The 19,630-nt window shown below is 46.1% G+C and overlaps 1 protein-coding gene across 1 annotated transcript in view; it reads left to right on the top strand.

Annotated features, from left to right (window-relative positions):
• Positions 1 to 16,513, top strand: part of LOC118395079 (phakinin-like) — a 17,529-nt gene extending 1,016 nt beyond the window's left edge. The window contains exons 2-8 of the mRNA XM_052463165.1: positions 9,359 to 9,441; positions 11,007 to 11,163; positions 11,509 to 11,670; positions 12,129 to 12,257; positions 12,649 to 12,884; positions 13,172 to 13,254; positions 16,366 to 16,513. Of these exons, the coding sequence (XP_052319125.1) occupies positions 9,359 to 9,441; positions 11,007 to 11,163; positions 11,509 to 11,670; positions 12,129 to 12,257; positions 12,649 to 12,884; positions 13,172 to 13,254; positions 16,366 to 16,388 (873 nt within the window). The 3' untranslated portion in view covers positions 16,389 to 16,513. The remainder of the gene's footprint in view (positions 1 to 9,358; positions 9,442 to 11,006; positions 11,164 to 11,508; positions 11,671 to 12,128; positions 12,258 to 12,648; positions 12,885 to 13,171; positions 13,255 to 16,365) is intronic.
• The last annotated feature ends 3,117 nt before the right edge of the window (positions 16,514 to 19,630 follow it).

The following is a 19,630-nucleotide window of genomic DNA, read 5'->3' on the forward strand; positions in this document are numbered from 1 at the left end:
ACAGGTAGGAGAGCAGGGGAAGAGAGGGTACAGACAGGTAGGAGAGCAGGGGAAGAGAGGGTACAGACAGGTAGGAGGGGAAGAGAGGGTACAGACAGGTAGGAGGGGAGAGAGGAGGGGAAGAGAGGGTACAGACAGGTAGGAGGGGAAGAGAGGGAACAGACAGGTAGGAGGGGAGAGAGGAGGGGAAGAGAGGGTACAGACAGGTAGGAGAGGAAGAGAGGGAACAGACAGGTTGGAGGGGAGAGAGGAGGGGAAGAGAGGGTACAGACAGGTTGGAGGGGAGAGAGGAGGGGAAGAGAGGGTACAGACAGGTTGGAGAGCAGGGGAAGAGAGGGTACAGACAGGTAGGAGAGCAGGGGAAGAGAGGGTACAGACAGGTAGGAGGGGAAGAGAGGGTACAGACAGGTAGGAGGGGAAGAGAGGGTACAGACAGGTAGGAGGGGAGAGAGGAGGGGAAGAGAGGGTACAGACAGGTAGGAGGGGAAGAGAGGGAACAGACAGGTAGGAGGGGACGAGAGGGAACAGACAGGTAGGAGGGGAGAGAGGAGGGGAGAGAGGGTACAGACAGGTAGGAGGGGAAGAGAGGGTACAGATAGGTATGAGGGGAGAGAGGAGGGGAAGAGAGGGTACAGACAGGTAGGAGGGGGAGATAGGTGTAAAGAAGGACATGAAGACATCTACAGACAGGTAAAGAAGAGAGGGAGTTGTTGGAATGGTTCACAAGGTTGATAAATTAAATCTGTTTATTTGTCACACGTGCAGAAAAACAACAATTGTAGACTGTTGAAAAACACATGAGAAATAAAACACACAAGAATTTGAGCTATATACAAGTCCAGTATCTGTACCATATCCTAGAATTAAGTTAAGAAGCTCCTGCTGAGTCTTCAGTGATGCAACATTCTACTGTTCTATAACTGCCACCTGATGACAGCGATGCAACATTCTACTGTTCTATACCTTCTACCTGATGACAGCGATGGATCATTCTACTGTTCTATACCTGCCACCTGATGACAGCGATGCAACATTCTACTGTTCTATACCTTCTACCTGATGACAGCGATGCAACATTCTACTGTTCTATACCTTCTACCTGATGACAGCGATGCAACATTCTACTGTTCTATACCTGCCACCTGATGACAGCGATGCAACATTCTACTGTTCTATACCTTCTACCTGATGACAGCGATGCAACATTCTACTGTTCTATACCTTCTACCTGATGACAGCGATGTAACATTCTACTGTTCTATACCTGCCACCTGATGACAGCGATGCAACATTCTACTGTTCTATACCTGCCACCTGATGACAGCGATGCAACATTCTACTGTTCTATACCTTCTACCTGATGACAGCGATGCAACATTCTACTGTTCTATACCTTCTACCTGATGACAGCGATGTAACATTCTACTGTTCTATACCTTCTACCTGATGACAGCGATGCAACATTCTACTGTTCTATACCTTCTACCTGATGACAGCGATGCAACATTCTACTGTTCTATACCTTCTACCTGATGACAGCGATGCAACATTCTACTGTTCTATACCTTCTACCTGATGACAGCGATGCAACATTCTACTGTTCTATACCTTCTACCTGATGACAGCGATGCAACATTCTACTGTTCTATACCTTCTACCTGATGACAGCGATGCAACATTCTACTGTTCTATACCTGCCACCTGATGACAGCGATGCAACATTCTACTGTTCTATACCTTCTACCTGATGACAGCGATGCAACATTCTACTGTTCTATACCTGCCACCTGATGACAGCGATGCAACATTCTACTGTTCTATACCTTCTACCTGATGACAGCGATGCAACATTCTACTGTTCTATACCTGCCACCTGATGACAGCGATGCAACATTCTACTGTTCTATACCTGCCACCCGATGACAGCGATGGATCATTCTACTGTTCTATACCTGCCACCTGATGACAGCGATGCAACATTCTACTGTTCTATACCTGCCACCTGATGACAGCGATGCAACATTCTACTGTTCTATACCTTCTACCTGATGACAGCGATGCAACATTCTACTGTTCTATACCTGCCACCTGATGACAGCGATGCAACATTCTACTGTTCTATACCTGCCACCCGATGACAGCAATGCAACATTCTACTGTTCTATACCTGCCACCTGATGACAGCAATGCAACATTCTACTGTTCTATACCTGCCACCTGATGACAGCGATGCAACATTCTACTGTTCTATACCTGCCACCTGATGACAGCAATGCAACATTCTACTGTTCTATACCTGCCACCTGATGACAGCAATGCAACATTCTACTGTTCTATACCTGCCACCTGATGACAGCGATGCAACATTCTACTGTTCTATACCTGCCACCTGATGACAGCGATGCAACATTCTACTGTTCTATACCTGCCACCTGATGACAGCGATGCAACATTCTACTGTTCTATACCTTCTACCTGATGACAGCGATGTAACATTCTACTGTTCTATACCTTCTACCTGAACAGCGATGCAACATTCTACTGTTCTATACCTTCTACCTGATGACAGCGATGCAACATTCTACTGTTCTATACCTTCTACCTGATGACAGCGATGCAACATTCTACTGTTCTATACCTGCCACCTGATGACAGCGATGCAACATTCTACTGTTCTATACCTTCTACCTGATGACAGCGATGTAACATTCTACTGTTCTATACCTTCTACCTGATGACAGCGATGCAACATTCTACTGTTCTATACCTGCCACCCAATGACAGCGATGCAACATTCTACTGTTCTATACCTGCCACCTGATGACAGCGATGCAACATTCTACTGTTCTATACCTGCCACCTGACAGCGATGCAACATTCTACTGTTCTATACCTTCTACCTGATGACAGCGATGCAACATTCTACTGTTCTATACCTGCCACCTGATGACAGCGATGCAACATTCTACTGTTCTATACCTGCCACCTGATGACAGCGATGCAACATTCTACTGTTCTATACCTGCCACCTGATGACAGCGATGCAACATTCTACTGTTCTATACCTGCCACCTGATGACAGCGATGCAACATTCTACTGTTCTATACCTTGATGACAGCGATGCAACATTCTACTGTTCTATACCTGCCACCTGATGACAGCGATGCAACATTCTACTGTTCTATACCTTCTACCTGATGACAGCGATGCAACATTCTACTGTTCTATACCTTCTACCTGATGACAGCGATGTAACATTCTACTGTTCTATACCTGCCACCTGATGACAGCGATGCAACATTCTACTGTTCTATACCTTCTACCTGATGACAGCGATGCAACATTCTACTGTTCTATACCTGCCACCTGATGACAGCGATGCAACATTCTACTGTTCTATACCTGCCACCCGATGACAGCGATGCAACATTCTACTGTTCTATACCTGCCACCTGATGACAGCGATGCAACATTCTACTGTTCTATACCTTCTACCTGATGACAGCGATGCAACATTCTACTGTTCTATACCTTCTACCTGATGACAGCGATGCAACATTCTACTGTTCTATACCTGCCACCTGATGACAGCGATGCAACATTCTACTGTTCTATACCTTCTACCTGATGACAGCGATGCAACATTCTACTGTTCTATACCTTCTACCTGATGACAGCGATGCAACATTCTACTGTTCTATACCTTCTACCTGATGACAGCGATGCAACATTCTACTGTTCTATACCTTCTACCTGATGACAGCGATGCAACATTCTACTGTTCTATACCTTCTACCTGATGACAGCGATGCAACATTCTACTGTTCTATACCTGCCACCTGATGACAGCGATGCAACATTCTACTGTTCTATACCTTCTACCTGATGACAGCGATGCAACATTCTACTGTTCTATACCTTCTACCTGATGACAGCGATGCAACATTCTACTGTTCTATACCTTCTACCTGATGACAGCGATGCAACATTCTACTGTTCTATACCTGCCACCTGATGACAGCGATGCAACATTCTACTGTTCTATACCTGACCCAATGACAGCGATGCAACATTCTACTGTTCTATACCTTCTACCTGATGACAGCGATGCAACATTCTACTGTTCTATACCTTCTACCTGATGACAGCGATGCAACATTCTACTGTTCTATACCTTCTACCTGATGACAGCGATGCAACATTCTACTGTTCTATACCTTCTACCTGATGACAGCGATGCAACATTCTACTGTTCTATACCTTCTACCTGATGACAGCGATGCAACATTCTACTGTTCTATACCTTCTACCCGATGACAGCGATGCAACATTCTACTGTTCTATACCTGCCACCCGATGACAGCGATGGATCATTCTACTGTTCTATACCTTCTACCTGATGACAGCGATGCAACATTCTACTGTTCTATACCTTCTACCTGATGACAGCGATGCAACATTCTACTGTTCTATACCTTCTACCTGATGACAGCGATGCAACATTCTACTGTTCTATACCTTCTACCCGATGACAGCGATGCAACATTCTACTGTTCTATACCTTCTACCCGATGACAGCGATGCAACATTCTACTGTTCTATACCTTCTACCTGATGACAGCGATGCAACATTCTACTGTTCTATACCTTCTACCTGATGACAGCGATGCAACATTCTACTGTTCTATACCTTCTACCTAATGACAGCGATGCAACATTCTACTGTTCTATACCTTCTACCTGATGACAGCGATGCAACATTCTACTGTTCTATACCTTCTACCTGATGACAGCGATGCAACATTCTACTGTTCTATACCTGCCACCTGATGACAGCGATGCAACATTCTACTGTTCTATACCTTCTACCTGATGACAGCGATGCAACATTCTACTGTTCTATACCTTCTACCTGATGACAGCGATGCAACATTCTACTGTTCTATACCTGCCACCTGATGACAGCGATGCAACATTCTACTGTTCTATACCTGCCACCTGATGACAGCGATGCAACATTCTACTGTTCTATACCTTCTACCTGATGACAGCGATGCAACATTCTACTGTTCTATACCTTCTACCTGATGACAGCGATGCAACATTCTACTGTTCTATACCTTCTACCTGATGACAGCGATGCAACATTCTACTGTTCTATACCTTCTACCTGATGGCATTTCTACTGTTCTATACCTTCTACCTGATGACAGCGATGCAACATTCTACTGTTCTATACCTTCTACCTGACCGATGCAACATTCTACTGTTCTATACCTTCTACCTAATGACAGCGATGCAACATTCTACTGTTCTATACCTTCTACCTGATGACAGCGATGCAACATTCTACTGTTCTATACCTTCTACCTGATGACAGCGATGGATCATTCTACTGTTCTATACCTGCCACCTGATGACAGCGATGCAACATTCTACTGTTCTATACCTGCCACCTGATGACAGCGATGCAACATTCTACTGTTCTATACCTTCTACCTGATGACAGCGATGCAACATTCTACTGTTCTATACCTTCTACCTGATGACAGCAATGCAACATTCTACTGTTCTATACCTGCCACCTGATGACAGCGATGCAACATTCTACTGTTCTATACCTTCTACCTGATGACAGCGATGCAACATTCTACTGTTCTATACCTGCCACCTGATGGCACTAGGTCAAATCAAATCAAAAAGGTTGAAGCACTGATTGAGTGGGTGGTCGGAGCTGGAGATTGTGGCGGGCTTTGCATTGGATAGCACTTTCATTTAGAAGTGACAGTTTTGGAATGGGAGTCTAACCTCGATGCAGTGTTTCTGGGCCCGGGTTGCATTACCAGTGGTTCCCTTAAGGGTTAATTGTCCCTTACCTAAAGGAATTGTTTAAGGGTGTTGCATAGAGCCCCGCAGACATTTCCTTAGGTGAGGACATCATTTTAGGGTTTTACGTTAGGCAGAAAGAGTCTCCGGTTACCATGGAGACAACCTGATTCACTGACTTAAAGTCTCATCAAAAGAGATCACATTTATTTGGGGGAGAAAAATAGGTGTGTTAATGCTGTTCGAGGGATGAATAAAGTATACTTGGTTTTCAGCGATAGGTGGGTAAAAATCCTCACGCGAAATAAACGAGGTGTGTATTCGACGTTCACCTGCTTTATCCCTCCAATACACCACCGGTGTCACGCCTTGGTCTTAGTATTTTGTGTTTTCTTTAATTATTTGGTCAGGCCAGGGTGTGACATGGGTTTATGTTGTTGTGTTTCATATTGGGGTTTTTGTATTATTGGGATTGCGGCTGAGTAGGGGTGTTGTATGGGCATGGCTGCCTGAGGCGGTTCTCAATCAGAGTCAGGTGATTCTCGTTGTCTCTGATTGGGAACCGTATTTAGGTAGCCTGGTTTCGCTTTGTATTTCGTGGGTGATTGTTCCTGTCTCTGTGTAGTGTTCACCAAATAGGCTGTAATAGGTTTCACGTTCCGTTTGTTGTTTTGTATTTTGTATATTACGTTATTTTCATGTATCGTCATTTCATTCATTAAAGAACATGAGTAACAACCACGCTGCATTTCGGTCCGACTCTCTTTCGACGTTACAGAATCACCCACCACACACGGACCGAGCAGCGTGTTAACAGGCAGCGACAGCTTGAACAGCGAAGGGAGGACGTTATGGACAGCAGAGGCATGGAGTATACGACGTGGGAAGAAATAGACAGGTGGGCCGCCGACCCAGAGAGAGTGCAGGAGCCCGCCTGGGATTCGCTGGAGCAATGCGAAGAGGGCTATAGGAGAATGGAGTCGGAAAGAAAGACACGGCGGCGCAGAGCGAAAACCGAAAGTAACCCCCAACTATTTATTGGGGGAGGGCTCAGAGAGAGAGTGGCTGAGTCAGGAGTCAGACCTGAGCCTACTCTCCCTGTTAATCGTGAAGAGCAGTTGCAGTGGGAGAGGCTGCACCACTTGGAGAATTGGACATGGGAGGAGGAACTGGATGGAAAAGGACCCTGGGCTCAGCCTGGTGAATATCGCCGCCCCAAGGAGGAAATAGAGGCGGAAAAAGCGGAGAGGCGCTGGTATGAGGAGGCAGCACGGCGACGCGGATGGAAGCCCGAAAAGCAGCCCAAAAAAATTATTGGGGGGGGGGGGCTTAATGGGAGTATGGCTATGCCAGGTAGGAGACCTGCTAGAGAGACCGGGCAGACACCGTGTTATGCTATGGAGCGCACGGTGTTTCCAGTGCGGGTGCATAGCCCGGTGCGGTTCATACCAGCCCTTCCTATTGGCCGGGCTAGAGTGGGTATCGAGCCAGGTAAGCTTGGGCAGGCTCGGTGCTCAAGAGCTCCAGTGCGCCTGCACGGTCCGGTCTATCCAGAGCCACCTCCACACACCAGTCCTCCGGTAGCAGCTCCCGGCACCAGGCTTCCTGTGCGTGTCCTCAATCCTGTAGCACCAGTTCCAGCACCACGCACCAGGCCTTCTGTGCGTCTCGCCTGTTCAGCACAGCCAGAGCCTTCCTTCCCTCCTGCGCTGTCGGAGTCTCCCGCCTGTTCAGCGCTATCAGAGCCTTCCTCCTCTACAGCGCTGCCGGAGCCTCCTGCCTGTTCGGAGCAGCCTGAGCTGTCAGTCTGCATGGAGCAGCCTGAGCTGCCAGTCTGCAGGGAGCTGTCAGTCTGCAAGGTGCTGTCAGTCTGCATGAAGCAGCCAGAGCTGTCAGTCTGCAAAGAGCTGCCAGTCTGCAGGGTGCTGTCAGCCTGCATGGAGCAGTCAGAGCTGTCAGTCTGCATGACGCAGCCAGAGCTGTCAGTCTGCAAAGAGCTGCCAGTCTACAGGGTGCTGTCAGCCTGCATGGAGCAGTCAGAGCTGTCAGTCTGTATGAAGCAGCCAGAGCTGTCAGTCTGCATAAAGCAGCCAGAGCTGCCAGTCTGCAAAGAGCTGTCAGTCTGCAAGGAGCTGTCAGTCTGCATAGAGCAGCGAGATCCGCCAGTCAGCCATGATCTTCTAGATCTGCCAGTCAACCAGTCTATTCCAGATCTGCCAGTCAACCAGTCTCTTCCAGATCTGCCAGTCAGCCATGATCTTCTAGATCTGCCAGTCAACCAGTCTCTTCCAGATCTGCCAGTCAACCAGTCTCTTCCAGATCTGCCAGTCAACCAGTCTCTTCCAGATCTGCCAGTCAACCAGTCTCTTCCAGATCTGCTAGTCAACCAGAATCTTCCAGATCCGCCAGCCAGCCAGGATCTACCGGAGCCTACTACCTGCCTGAGCTTTATCTCAGTACTGGGCTTCCTCTCAGTACTGGGCTTCCTCTCAGTACTGGGCTTTCTCTCAGTACTGGGCTTCCCCTTAGTTCCGGGCTGCCCCTCAGTTCCGGGCTGCCCCTCAGTCCCGAGCTGCCCCTCAGTCCCGAGCTGCCCCTCAGTCCCGAGCTGCCCCTCAGTCCCGAGCTGTCCCTCAGTCCCGAGATGCCCCTCAGTCACGAGCTGCTCCTCAGTTCTGTGGGGTTCTGGGTGAGGACTATTAGGCCATGGTCGGCGGCGAGGGTGGATTATCCCAGGACGCGAAGGGGAGGAACTAGGACTTTAATGAAGTGGGGGCCACGTCCCGAGCCGGAACCGCCACCATGGACAGACGCCCACCCGGACCCTCCCTATGTTTTGAGGTGCGTCCGGGAGTCCGCACCTTAGGGGGGGGGGGGGGTTCTGTCACGCCTTGGTCTTAGTATTTTGTGTTTTCTTTAATTATTTGGTCAGGCCAGGGTGTGACATGGGTTTATGTTGTTGTATTTTGTATTGGGGTTTTTGAATTATTGGGATTGCGGCTGAGTAGGGGTGTTGTATGGGCTTGGCTGCCTGAGGCGGTTCTCAATCAGAGTCAGGTGATTCTCGTTGTCTCTGATTGGGAACCGTATTTAGGTAGCCTGGTTTCGCTTTGTATTTCGTGGGTGATTGTCCCTGTCTCTGTGTAGTGTTCACCAGATAGGCTGTAATAGGTTTCACGTTCCGTTTGTTGTTTTGTATTTTGTATATTACGTTATTTTCATGTATCGTCATTTCATTCATTAAAGAACATGAGTAACAACCACGCTGCATTTCGGTCCGACTCTCTTTCGACAAACGAAGAACAACGTTACAACCGGTCTTACTGTCCTCTCATAATGGTCCTACCTAAATAAGGCATTTTGAGTCCCTTGACTTCAGATTTCATAAGGGTTATATTAAGACATTATAAAAGGTGTTTAACAAGTAATAGTGCATTATACATGCATGCAGAATACCCATTGATGTTGAACTTCAGAGCATCTGTTGCGCTGTAGTGGATAGACTGACAATTTGCAAAAACTCCCCCACAGGTTAGTGAGTCCATCCTTGCCAATGCCAGGCTAATGCTGCAGACAGAGAATGTGCAGGCCAACGCTGAGGACTTCAAGGACCGGTGAACATACACTCTCCTACCATCCTCTCTCCTAGAATCCTCGCCTCCTTTCATCCTCACCTCTTAGAATCCTCGCCTCCTCGCATCCTCACATCCTCTCATCCTCTCTCATTACCTTCTCTCTCCTCGCATGCTCTCTCCTCGCATGCTCTCTCCTCACCTCCTAGCATCCTCTCTCCTCACCTCCTAGCATCCTCTCTCCTCACCCCCTCTCTCCTCGCCTCCTACCATCCTCTCTCCTAGAATCCTCGCCTCCTCACATCCTCACCTCCTCGCATCCTCACCTCCTCTCATCCTCACCTCCTCAAATCCTCACCTCCTCTCATCCTCTCTCATTACCTTCTGTCTCCTCGCATGCTCTCTCCTCACCTCCTAGCATCCTCTCTCCTCACCTCCTAGCATCCTGTCTCCTCACCCCCTCTCTCCTCACGTCCTAGCATCCTCTCTCCTCACCTCCTCTCGCCTCACCTCCTTGCATCCTCTCTCCTCACCTCCTTGCATCCTCTCTCCTCATCCCCTCACTCCTCACCTCCTAGCATGCTGTCTCCTCACCTCCTAGCATCCTCTCTCCTCACCCCCTCTCTCCTCACCTCCTACCATCCTCTCTCCTAGAATCCTCGCCTCCTCACATCCTCACCTCCTCGCATACTCACCTCCTCTCATCCTCACCTCCTCAAATCCTCACCTCCTCTCATCCTCTCTCATTACCTTCGGTCTCCTCGCATGCTCTCTCCTCACCTCCTAGCATCCTCTCTCCTCACCTCCTAGCATCCTCTCTCCTCACCCCCTCTCCTCACCTCCTAGCATCCTCTCTCCTCACCTCCTTGCAACCTCTCTCTTCACCTCCTTGCATCCTCTCTCCTCACCTCCTTACATCCTCTCTCCTCATCCCCTCACTCCTCACCTCCTAGCATCCTCTCTCCTCACCTCCTAGCATCCTCTCTCACATCCTCTCTCCTCACCTCCTTGCATCCTCTCTCTTCACCTCCTTGCATCCTCTCTCCTCACCTTGCATCCTCTCTCCTCACCTCCTAGCATCCTCTCGCCTCACCTCCTAGAATCCTCTCGCCTCACCTCCTTGCATCCTCTCTCTTCACCTCCTTGCATCCTCTCTCCTCATCCCCTCACTCCTCACCTCCTAGCATCCTCTCTCCTCACCTCCTAGCATCCTCTCTCCTCACCTCCTTGCATCCTCTCTCCTCACCTCCTTGCATCCTCTCTCTTCACCTCCTTGCATCCTCTCTCTTCACCTCCTTGCATCCTCTCTCCTCACCTCCTTGCATCCTCTCTCTTCACCTCCTTGCATCCTCTCTCCTCACCTCCTTGCATCCTCTCTCCTCATCCCCTCACCCCCTATCTCCTCCCCTCCTAGCATCCTCTCTCCTCACCTCCTCTCTCCTCACATCCTTGCATCCTCTCTCTTCACCTCCTTGCATCCTCTCTCCTCATCCCCTCACACCCTCGCTCCTCACCTCCTTCCCAAAATGTCAGTACCAAGGGAATCGAGAAGATCTCCTTGACTTTCGAGTTTCACTCTGTCTCCGTTTCCTTCTGTCGTCCTGTAGGTATGAGAATGAACAGCCGTTCAGGAAGGCGATGGAGGAAGAGATCAGCTCTCTGTACAAGGTGATTGACGACGCCAACCTGACCAAGTCGGACCTGGAGAGCCAGATGGACAGCATGAGGGCTGAGCTTCGGGACTTGGCCTGCAACCACGAGGAGGTGGGTCCAGCATGAAGGAATAAAGCTCATAAACCAGTCAGAATACCAAGCTAACAGGATTTTTCTCTCTTAGAATACACAAGACAATTTTGGGATATTCATTTAGTTTTCTTACCCAGCATAGGAATAAATACGACACATATGAAACCCTAACTGCTAACATTTTCATAGGATTCCTTTCTTGTGGTGTTTCAAGTGTTATGACAGATGTTCCACTGACAATCATTTGCTTCCACAGAGTGAGAGACGACACCTCATCGAGCTAATTGTTATCTAAAATCAAGATAATTTTAGTTGATTATGTGAATCCGGTGTGTTAGTGTTGTGTTATGCTGCCCCCTACAGGACGTGAGGTTGCTCTACAAGCAGATGGCAGGTGGCGAGATGGATGAGCTGGACGCTCCCATTGAGACCAATCTGGACCAGATACTGGCCTACATTCGCTCCCACTGGGAAAGGGTCATCGAGAAGAACCGTGCCGAGACCGACGCCTATCTGGAATGCAAGGTAAATTCATAATGTTGTGCCCCATCTGTACACGCTATAACACCTGAATAAACAAGGGGTAAAACAACCATTTACTTTTAAACAGATGTGTACTTGACATTTATTTACATTTGTCTGTCAGTTGTTTATCTATTCTGAGGTCAGCTTGAAGTTTATTGTGTTTATTAAAAGGGCCAGTCAAAACAAAGGAAATGCACCCGCTCTTTGATGTAGCTTTGACGGCTGTACATTTGTATGCGTGTGTGTGTGTGTGTGTATGCGTGTGTGTGTGTGTGTGTGTGTGTGTGTGTGTGTGTGTGTGTGTGTGTGTGTGTGTGTGTGTGTGTGTGTGTGTGTGTGTGTGTGTGTGTGTGTGTGTGTGTGTGTGTGTGTGTGTGTGTGTGTGTGTGTGTGTGTGTGTGTGTGTGTGTGTATGTGTGTGTGTGTATATGTGTGCGTGTATATGTGTGTGAGTTCAGCAGGCAGAGAGTGTGGGCAGTAAACTGAGCCGTGAGGAGGAGGAGCTGGAGAGTCTGAAGACAGAGTGTAACGATGCTGGCTGTAAGATCCAGAGTCTGCAGGCCCAAACTGAGTCTATCAGAGCACTGGTACGTAGTGTAACGATGCTGGCTGTAAGATCCAGAGTCTGCAGGCCCAAACTGAGTCTATCAGAGCACTGGTACGTAGTGTAACGATGCTGGCTGTAAGATCCAGAGTCTGCAGGCCCAAACTGAGTCTATCAGAGCACTGGTACGTACGTACGCATTGTGATGCCGGCTGTAAGATCCAGGAGGGGGTGGGGGGGTGGTTGGAGGTGTCAACTGCTTCAAAGCCAGCACACCTCCCAACACACCCGTTCTCAAAGACTGATATATTGTGGACATTTTCATCTCAATAAATATTTTTTGCTGTTTTGTGCGATATGAAGCATGTTTCTTTGTGGGTATTTACAGTTGAATTCTGGCCTGATCCTTCGTGTTGTTCTTATTGCTTCAACAGAAGCGAGGTCTGGAGAACTCCCTGAACGACGCCAGGCATTGGCACGACATCGAGCTGCAGAACCTGGGATCCGTCATCGGCAAGCTGGAGTCGGAGCTGGGTGACGTCCACGGCGACGTCGAACAACAGCGTCGCGACTATGAGACGTTGCTGGGAAACAAAATGCGTCTGGAGCTGGAAATCGGCACCTACCACGGCATCTTGGACGGGGAGGAGAGCCGCTACCACCCCTCCATGTGAGTAGGGTTAGGGTAGCTAACTTCAAAGAAGAAGATTAATAGCCCAGCAGGCAAAATTTGACACATGACGTTGTAATGACATCATTTTAGGCCGTCATTGTAAAATAAGAATTTGTTCTTAACTGACTTTCCTAGTTAAATAAAAGTTCCATAAAAATTCAAATACATTTTCTGGTCGTAAACTGGTTTTGTGTTTATGCTATGATTGCAAGGTGAACTGCACGTAATGTATTCCAATGGGTGAAATAGCATAACCTCTTTTGACACAGTGTTCCTCTCAACAGGTGCACAGGTGCATCAGAGCCCGAGGGGAAACAAACTCCCCTTCCTCCCCATTCAGAGCCCTCTGGCAGCCCAGCCCTCCAAGGTAAAGTCTAAGTTCAAAACACAAGGAGGAGCAAGGCACTCTTTATGACCTCAAAATGGCTCTATTGTGATGGCAAGTTCAATTGAACAATATCTTTAAAAACTCAAGACTTGTTTCGGAATGTGAAGCATTCGTCGGGGAGAACAGCTTGCTGAGAATATTGACAGAGGCATTTAATCTCTTGCTTAAGCATAAATTCACACACAGATCACAATGATCTTGAATTTCACAAACATTTCACACACCTGTGAAATCTGACTGGCTTGTGAGAGGTGTGTGAAGTTGTTCTGTGCTTCTGGAAACATCTTCCTTGTGCTACACTCTTAGAAAAAATGGGTTCCAAAAGGGTCCTTCGGCTGTCCCCATAGGAGAATCCTTTTTGATTCCAAGTAGAACTCTTTTGGGTTCCGTGTAGAACTCTTTTGGGCTCCATGTAGAACCCTCTGGGCTCTATTTTAACTAACTTAACACAATGGTAAATCTAAGTGCAGGCGGTAGTGCTATTGGTTCAGGGGTGTGTCAGAAATATTTTTTTGCTATTTTCACTGTCACAATTATCAGAGAGCTTGCTGGCGTTGGCGTGAAAGGGCTGGGCTTTGATGAATAAATAAGTTGTAGGTGTGTCGAGGCTTGGCCCCTCACTGACCAATCAGAACGTGCTCCATATGCGGTTGCTTCAAGTTGTGTACTTACGATCTTTTATGTATTGCCTTGGAATCAACTCCGATTCCAATGTTAGTTCATTATAGTTTGTTAAATGGCTTACAGAAATGAAATAACAAAATGTAGACCTATGCCATCTTTGCTAAATAGGTTAACTTAAACCCATTTGCAGTCCACATTGTTCTAAGTAATTGTGTGGCTTTAATAGCATTCACACTGATATAGGGGCTAGACCTACTGTAAATTGCATTATGGCTGAGCATGGACATGACAAATATTGTCAATAAGCACGATTAAATTCATTATTGATAAGGCCTAACAAGAGAACTAAAAATTCTAATCAAATTCTAAAACAAAACAACTTGTTTTAAATAGGTCATGTCACACTTACAGGCACCGTCATTTCTCATATTAAAACAACGCAGACCATGGAGTTTTACGCACATCCAAAATGGGTCCTGCAAGGCTAAAATAATGTGGGCCTACCTACAATACATACAGTGCCTTCAGGAAAGTATTCAGATCCCTTGACTTTTTCCACGTTTTGTTACCTTACGGCTTTATTCTAAAATGGATGAAATGAAAAAAATCCTCAGCTATCTACACACAATACCCCATAATGACAAAGCAAAAACAGTTTTTTTTGTGACATTTATGCAAATTATTTTTTTTAAATTAAAAAACAGATACCTTATTTACATAAATATTCAGACCCTTTGCTATGAGACTCGAAATTGAGCTCAGGTGCATCCTGTTTCCATTGATCATCCTTGAGTCCATCTGTGGTAAATTAAAATGATTGGACATGATTTGGAAAGGCACACACCTGTCTATATAAGGTCCCACAGTTGACAGTGCATATCAGAGTAAAAACCAAGCCATAAGGTCAAAGGAATTGTCCGTAGAGCTCCAAGGCAGGATTGTGTCAGATCTGAGGAAGGATACCAAAACATTTCTACAGCATTGAAGGTCTCCAAGAACACTGTGGCCTCCATCATTATTAAATGGAAGAAGTTTAGAACCACCAAGACTCTTCCTAGAGCTGGCCGCCCGGCCAAACTAAGCAATCGGGAGAGAAGGGCCTTGGTCAGGGAAGTGACCAAGAACCCGATGGTCACTCCGACAGAGCTCCAGAGTTCCTCTGTGGAGATGGGAGAACCTCCCAGAAGGACAACCATCTCTGCAGCACTCCACCAATCAGGCCTTTATGGTAGAGTGGCCAGACGGAAGCCACTCCTCAGTAAAAGTCACATGACAGCCCGCATGGAGAAACAAGATTCTCTGGTCTGATGAAACCAAGATTGAACTCTTTGGCCTGAATGCCAAGTGTCATGTCAGGAGGAAATCTGGCACCATCCCTATGGTGAAGTATGGTGGTGGCAGCATCATGCTGAGGGGATGTTTTTCAGCGGCAGGGACTGGGAGACTAGTCAGGATCGAAGGCAAAGGTGAACAGAGCAAAGTGCAGAGAGATCCTTGATGAGTACCTGATCCAGAGCGCGCAGGACCTCAGACAGGTGCGAAAGTTCACCTTCCAACAGGAGAACGACCCTAAGCACACAGCCAAGACAACGCAGAAGCGGCTTCGGGACAAGTCTCTGAATGTTCTTGAGTGGCCCAGTCAAAGCATGGACTTGAACCCAATCTAACATCTCTGGAGAGACCTGAAAACAGCTGTGCAGCGACGCTCCCTGTCCAACCTGAGAGAGCTTGAGATGGGATCTGCAGAGAAGAATGGGAGAAACTCCCCAAATACAGGTGTGCTAAGATTGTAGTGTTATACCCAGGAAGACTCGAGGCTGTAATCGCTGCCAAAGGTGCTTCAACAAAGTACTGAATAAAGGGTATTAAAATGAAATATAACATTTGCATAATATTTTCTAAAAATCTGCTTTTTGCGTCATGGAGACGCATTGAGACGCATTGCCAATACGATTGAATTACCTGGTCATTTGAATGTGAAATAATTAGCTGACAGGTGGAAGCTAGGTGCTGGCAATTTATTAGCTAAACTATCTTGCAAAGTCGTTAGCTTTGTAGTTAGCTAAGACATCGTTGTTAGGTTGTTTGTAATTATGGAGAACCAGGAATGATAGAAATCAAATAAATGAACATGTATACATATCAATGTATATAATTCCTCTTCATCATTTTTGGAATTTGTTATCATCTTTTTAATGATCACAAATGCATTATCAATGCATTCATTGTCAATTACTATTGTAATTTAATCATGGGTTTATGTGTATGCTTTTATTTAGTATTTTCCAAATGTTGTATTTATTTAGATATTTTAATATGTTTCCAGATGTATTTTATTTTCACTCCTGGTTTTCCAGACCAGTAGTTTGCTGGTTCATATATATATATATTTATTATGCATTTTTCAAGTCCTTCATACTTATTTTGGTCAAATTAACTACATATTAATAATTGTTGTATTTTCAGGCTCCAACACATCTAGTCCCTAGTGGAAGGACTTTGGACCATCTGGGGAATAAAACTCTCACACCGTTGTTCTCCAAGGTATCTGTGCAAAGTTTCATTTTCAAACCATGTTTTTACTACAGAGTTGAATAAAATCGAAACCTCTGCAAGAAAGCGTTTGGACCTCTTTTTTTCCCCCCAACTATTCAAATAGATTTGGGTTAGAATGGGAAAGTATTCACACAGAAAGTATTCAAACCCTTTGACTTTTTCCACATTTTGTTGTGTTGCACAGCCTGAATTTAAAATGGATTAAATGTAGGTTTTTGGGGGTCCTGGCCTACACACAATACCCAATAATGTCAAAGTGGAATTGTGTTTTTCGAAATGTTTACAAGTTAATTAAAAATGAAAGGCTGAAATGTTTTGAGTCAATAAGCCCTTTGTTATAGCAAGCCTAAATAAGTTCAGGAGTAAAAATGTGCTTAACAAGTCACATAATAAGTTGTGTGGACTCACTCTGTGTGCAATAATAGTGTTTAACATGATTTTTAATGACTACCTCATCTCTGTACCCCACACATACAATTATCTGTAAGGTCCCTCAGTCGAGCAGTGAATTTCAAACACAGATTCAATCACAAAGACCAGGGAGGTTTTCCAATGCCTTGCAAAGAAGGGCACCTATTGATAGACAGTCAACATTGAATATTCCTTTGAGCATGGTGAAGTTATTAATTACACTTTGGTCACTACAAAGATACAGGCGTCCTTTCGAACTTACGGATAGGAAGGAAATCGCTCAGGGATTTCACCATGAGGCCAATGGTGACTTTAAAACAGTTACAGAGTTTATTAATGACTGTGATAGGAGAAAACTGAGGATGGATCAACAACATTATAGTAACTCCACAATACAAACTCAACTGACAGTGAAAAGGAGGAAGTCCGTGCAGAATAAAAATATTCCAAAACATGTATCCTGTTTGCAACAAGGCAAAAAAGTAATACAAAAAAACCCCATTGTATTGGACAAATCCAATACAACACCTTACTGACTACCAGTCTCCATATTTTGAAGCCGACGCTGAAAAACATCCCTACAAGCATGATGCTTCCACCATGCTTCACCGTAGGGATGGTATTGGCCAGGTTTCCTCCAGATGTGACGCTTGGCATTCAGGCCAAAGAGGTATCATCAGACCAGAGAATCTTGTTTCTTTAGGTGCCTTTTGGCAAACTCCAAGCGTGCTGTCATGTGCCTTTTACTGAGGAGTGGCTTCTGTCTGGCCACTCTACCATAAAGGCCTGATTGGTGGAGTGCTGCAGAGATGGTTGTCCTTCTGGAAGGTTCTCCCATCTCCACAGAGGAACTCTGGAGCTCTGTCAGAGTAACCATCGAGTTCTTGGTCACCTCCCTGACCAAGGCCCTTCTTCCCCGATTGCATGATTTAGCCGGGCGGCCAGCTCTAGGAAGAGTCTTGGTGGTTCCACATTTTTTCCATTTAAGAATGACAGAGGCAAACTGTGTTCTTGGGGACCTTCAATGGTGCAGAAATGTTTTGGTACCCTTCCCCAGATCTGTGCCTAGACACAATCCTGTCTCAGCGCGTTACAGACAATTCCTTCAACCTCATGGTTTTTGCTCTGACATGCACTGTCAACTGTGGGGCCTTATATAGACAGGTGTGTGCCTTTTCAAATCATGTCCAATCAATTGAATTTACCACAGGTGGACTCCAATGAAGTTGTAGAAACATCTCAAGGATGATCAATGGAAACAGGATGCACCTGAGCTCAATTTTGAGTCTTATAGCAAAGAGTACTTATGTAAATAAGGTATCCATTTTTAATTTTTAATACATTTTCTACATTTTCTAAAAACCTGTTTTTGCTTTGTCATTATGGGGTATTGTGTATAGATTGAGGAAATGTTTTTATTTAATCCATTTTAGAATAAGGCTGTAACGTAATAAAATGTGAAAAACGTGAAGGGGTCTGAATACTTTCCGAATGCAAGGTACACTACATGACCAAAAGTATGTGCTCATCAAACATCTCATTCCAAAATCATGGGCATTAATATGGATTTGGCTGGCAGGGATGTTCCTGTCCCATCGCGCACTTGTGACTCCTGTGGCGTGCCTGGCGCAATGGACGCTGACACGGTCACCAGATGTACGGTGATTCCTCTGACACATTGTTGCTGGCTTCCGGGTTTAGCGGTCGTTGTGTCAAGAAGCAGTGCAGCTTGGCTGGGATGTGTTTTGGAGTACGCATGGCTCTCGAACTTCGCCTCTCCCGAGTCCGTACGGGAGTAACTACCAATTGGATACCACAAAATTGATTCAAAATAAAATATAATAAACAAATAAGATGTCCCGTCACTGGAACTAAAGGGCCCGAACCATGAAAAACATCCCCGGACCATTATTCCTCCTCCACCAAACTTTACAGTTGGCACTATACATTGGGGCAGGTAGCGTTCTTCTGGCATCTGCCAAACACAGATTTGTCCTTTAGACTGCCAGATGGTGATGCATGATTCATCACTCCAGAGAACGCGTTTCCACTGCTCCAGTGTCCAATGGTGGTGAGCTTTACACCACTCCAACTGACGCTTGGCATTGCACATGGTGATCTTAGGCTTGTGTGTGCGGCTGCTCTTGCTCCTGCTCGGAAACCCATTTCATGAAGCTCCCGACGAACAGTTCTTGTGCTGATGTTGCTTCCAGAAGCAGTTTGGAACTCGGTAGTGAGTGTTGCAACCGAGGATAGACAATTTTTACGCGCTACACACTTCAGCACTCTGCGTTCCTGTTCTGTGAGCTTGTGTGACCTACCACTTCACAGCTGAGCCGTTTTTGTTGCTTCTAGACGTTTCCACTTCACAACAACAGCACTTACAGCTGACCGGGGCAGCTCTAGCAGGGCAGAAATTGGACAAACTGACTTGTTAGAAAGGTGGCATCATATGACAGTGCCATGTTGAAAGTCTCTGAGCCCTTCGGTAAGTCCATTCTACTGTCAATGTTTGTCTATGGAGATTGCAAGGCTCTGTGCTCAATTTCATGCACCTGTCAGCAACAGGTGTGACTGAAATAGCTGAATACACTAATTTGAAGGGATGTCCACATACTTTTGTATAAATAGTGTATTAGTGTTTCCTTTTCCTTTTTTAATTATATTATTATTTTATTTTTCAAATGTTAGACTTTTTCTTCCCCTCTAACATTAAAGAGTATTTTGCTAGCTGTTTGTGTACATCATTGACAAAAATTTTGAG

Source organism: Oncorhynchus keta, chromosome 15, assembly GCF_023373465.1.
Source record: "Oncorhynchus keta strain PuntledgeMale-10-30-2019 chromosome 15, Oket_V2, whole genome shotgun sequence".
NCBI lineage: Eukaryota > Metazoa > Chordata > Actinopteri > Salmoniformes > Salmonidae > Oncorhynchus > Oncorhynchus keta.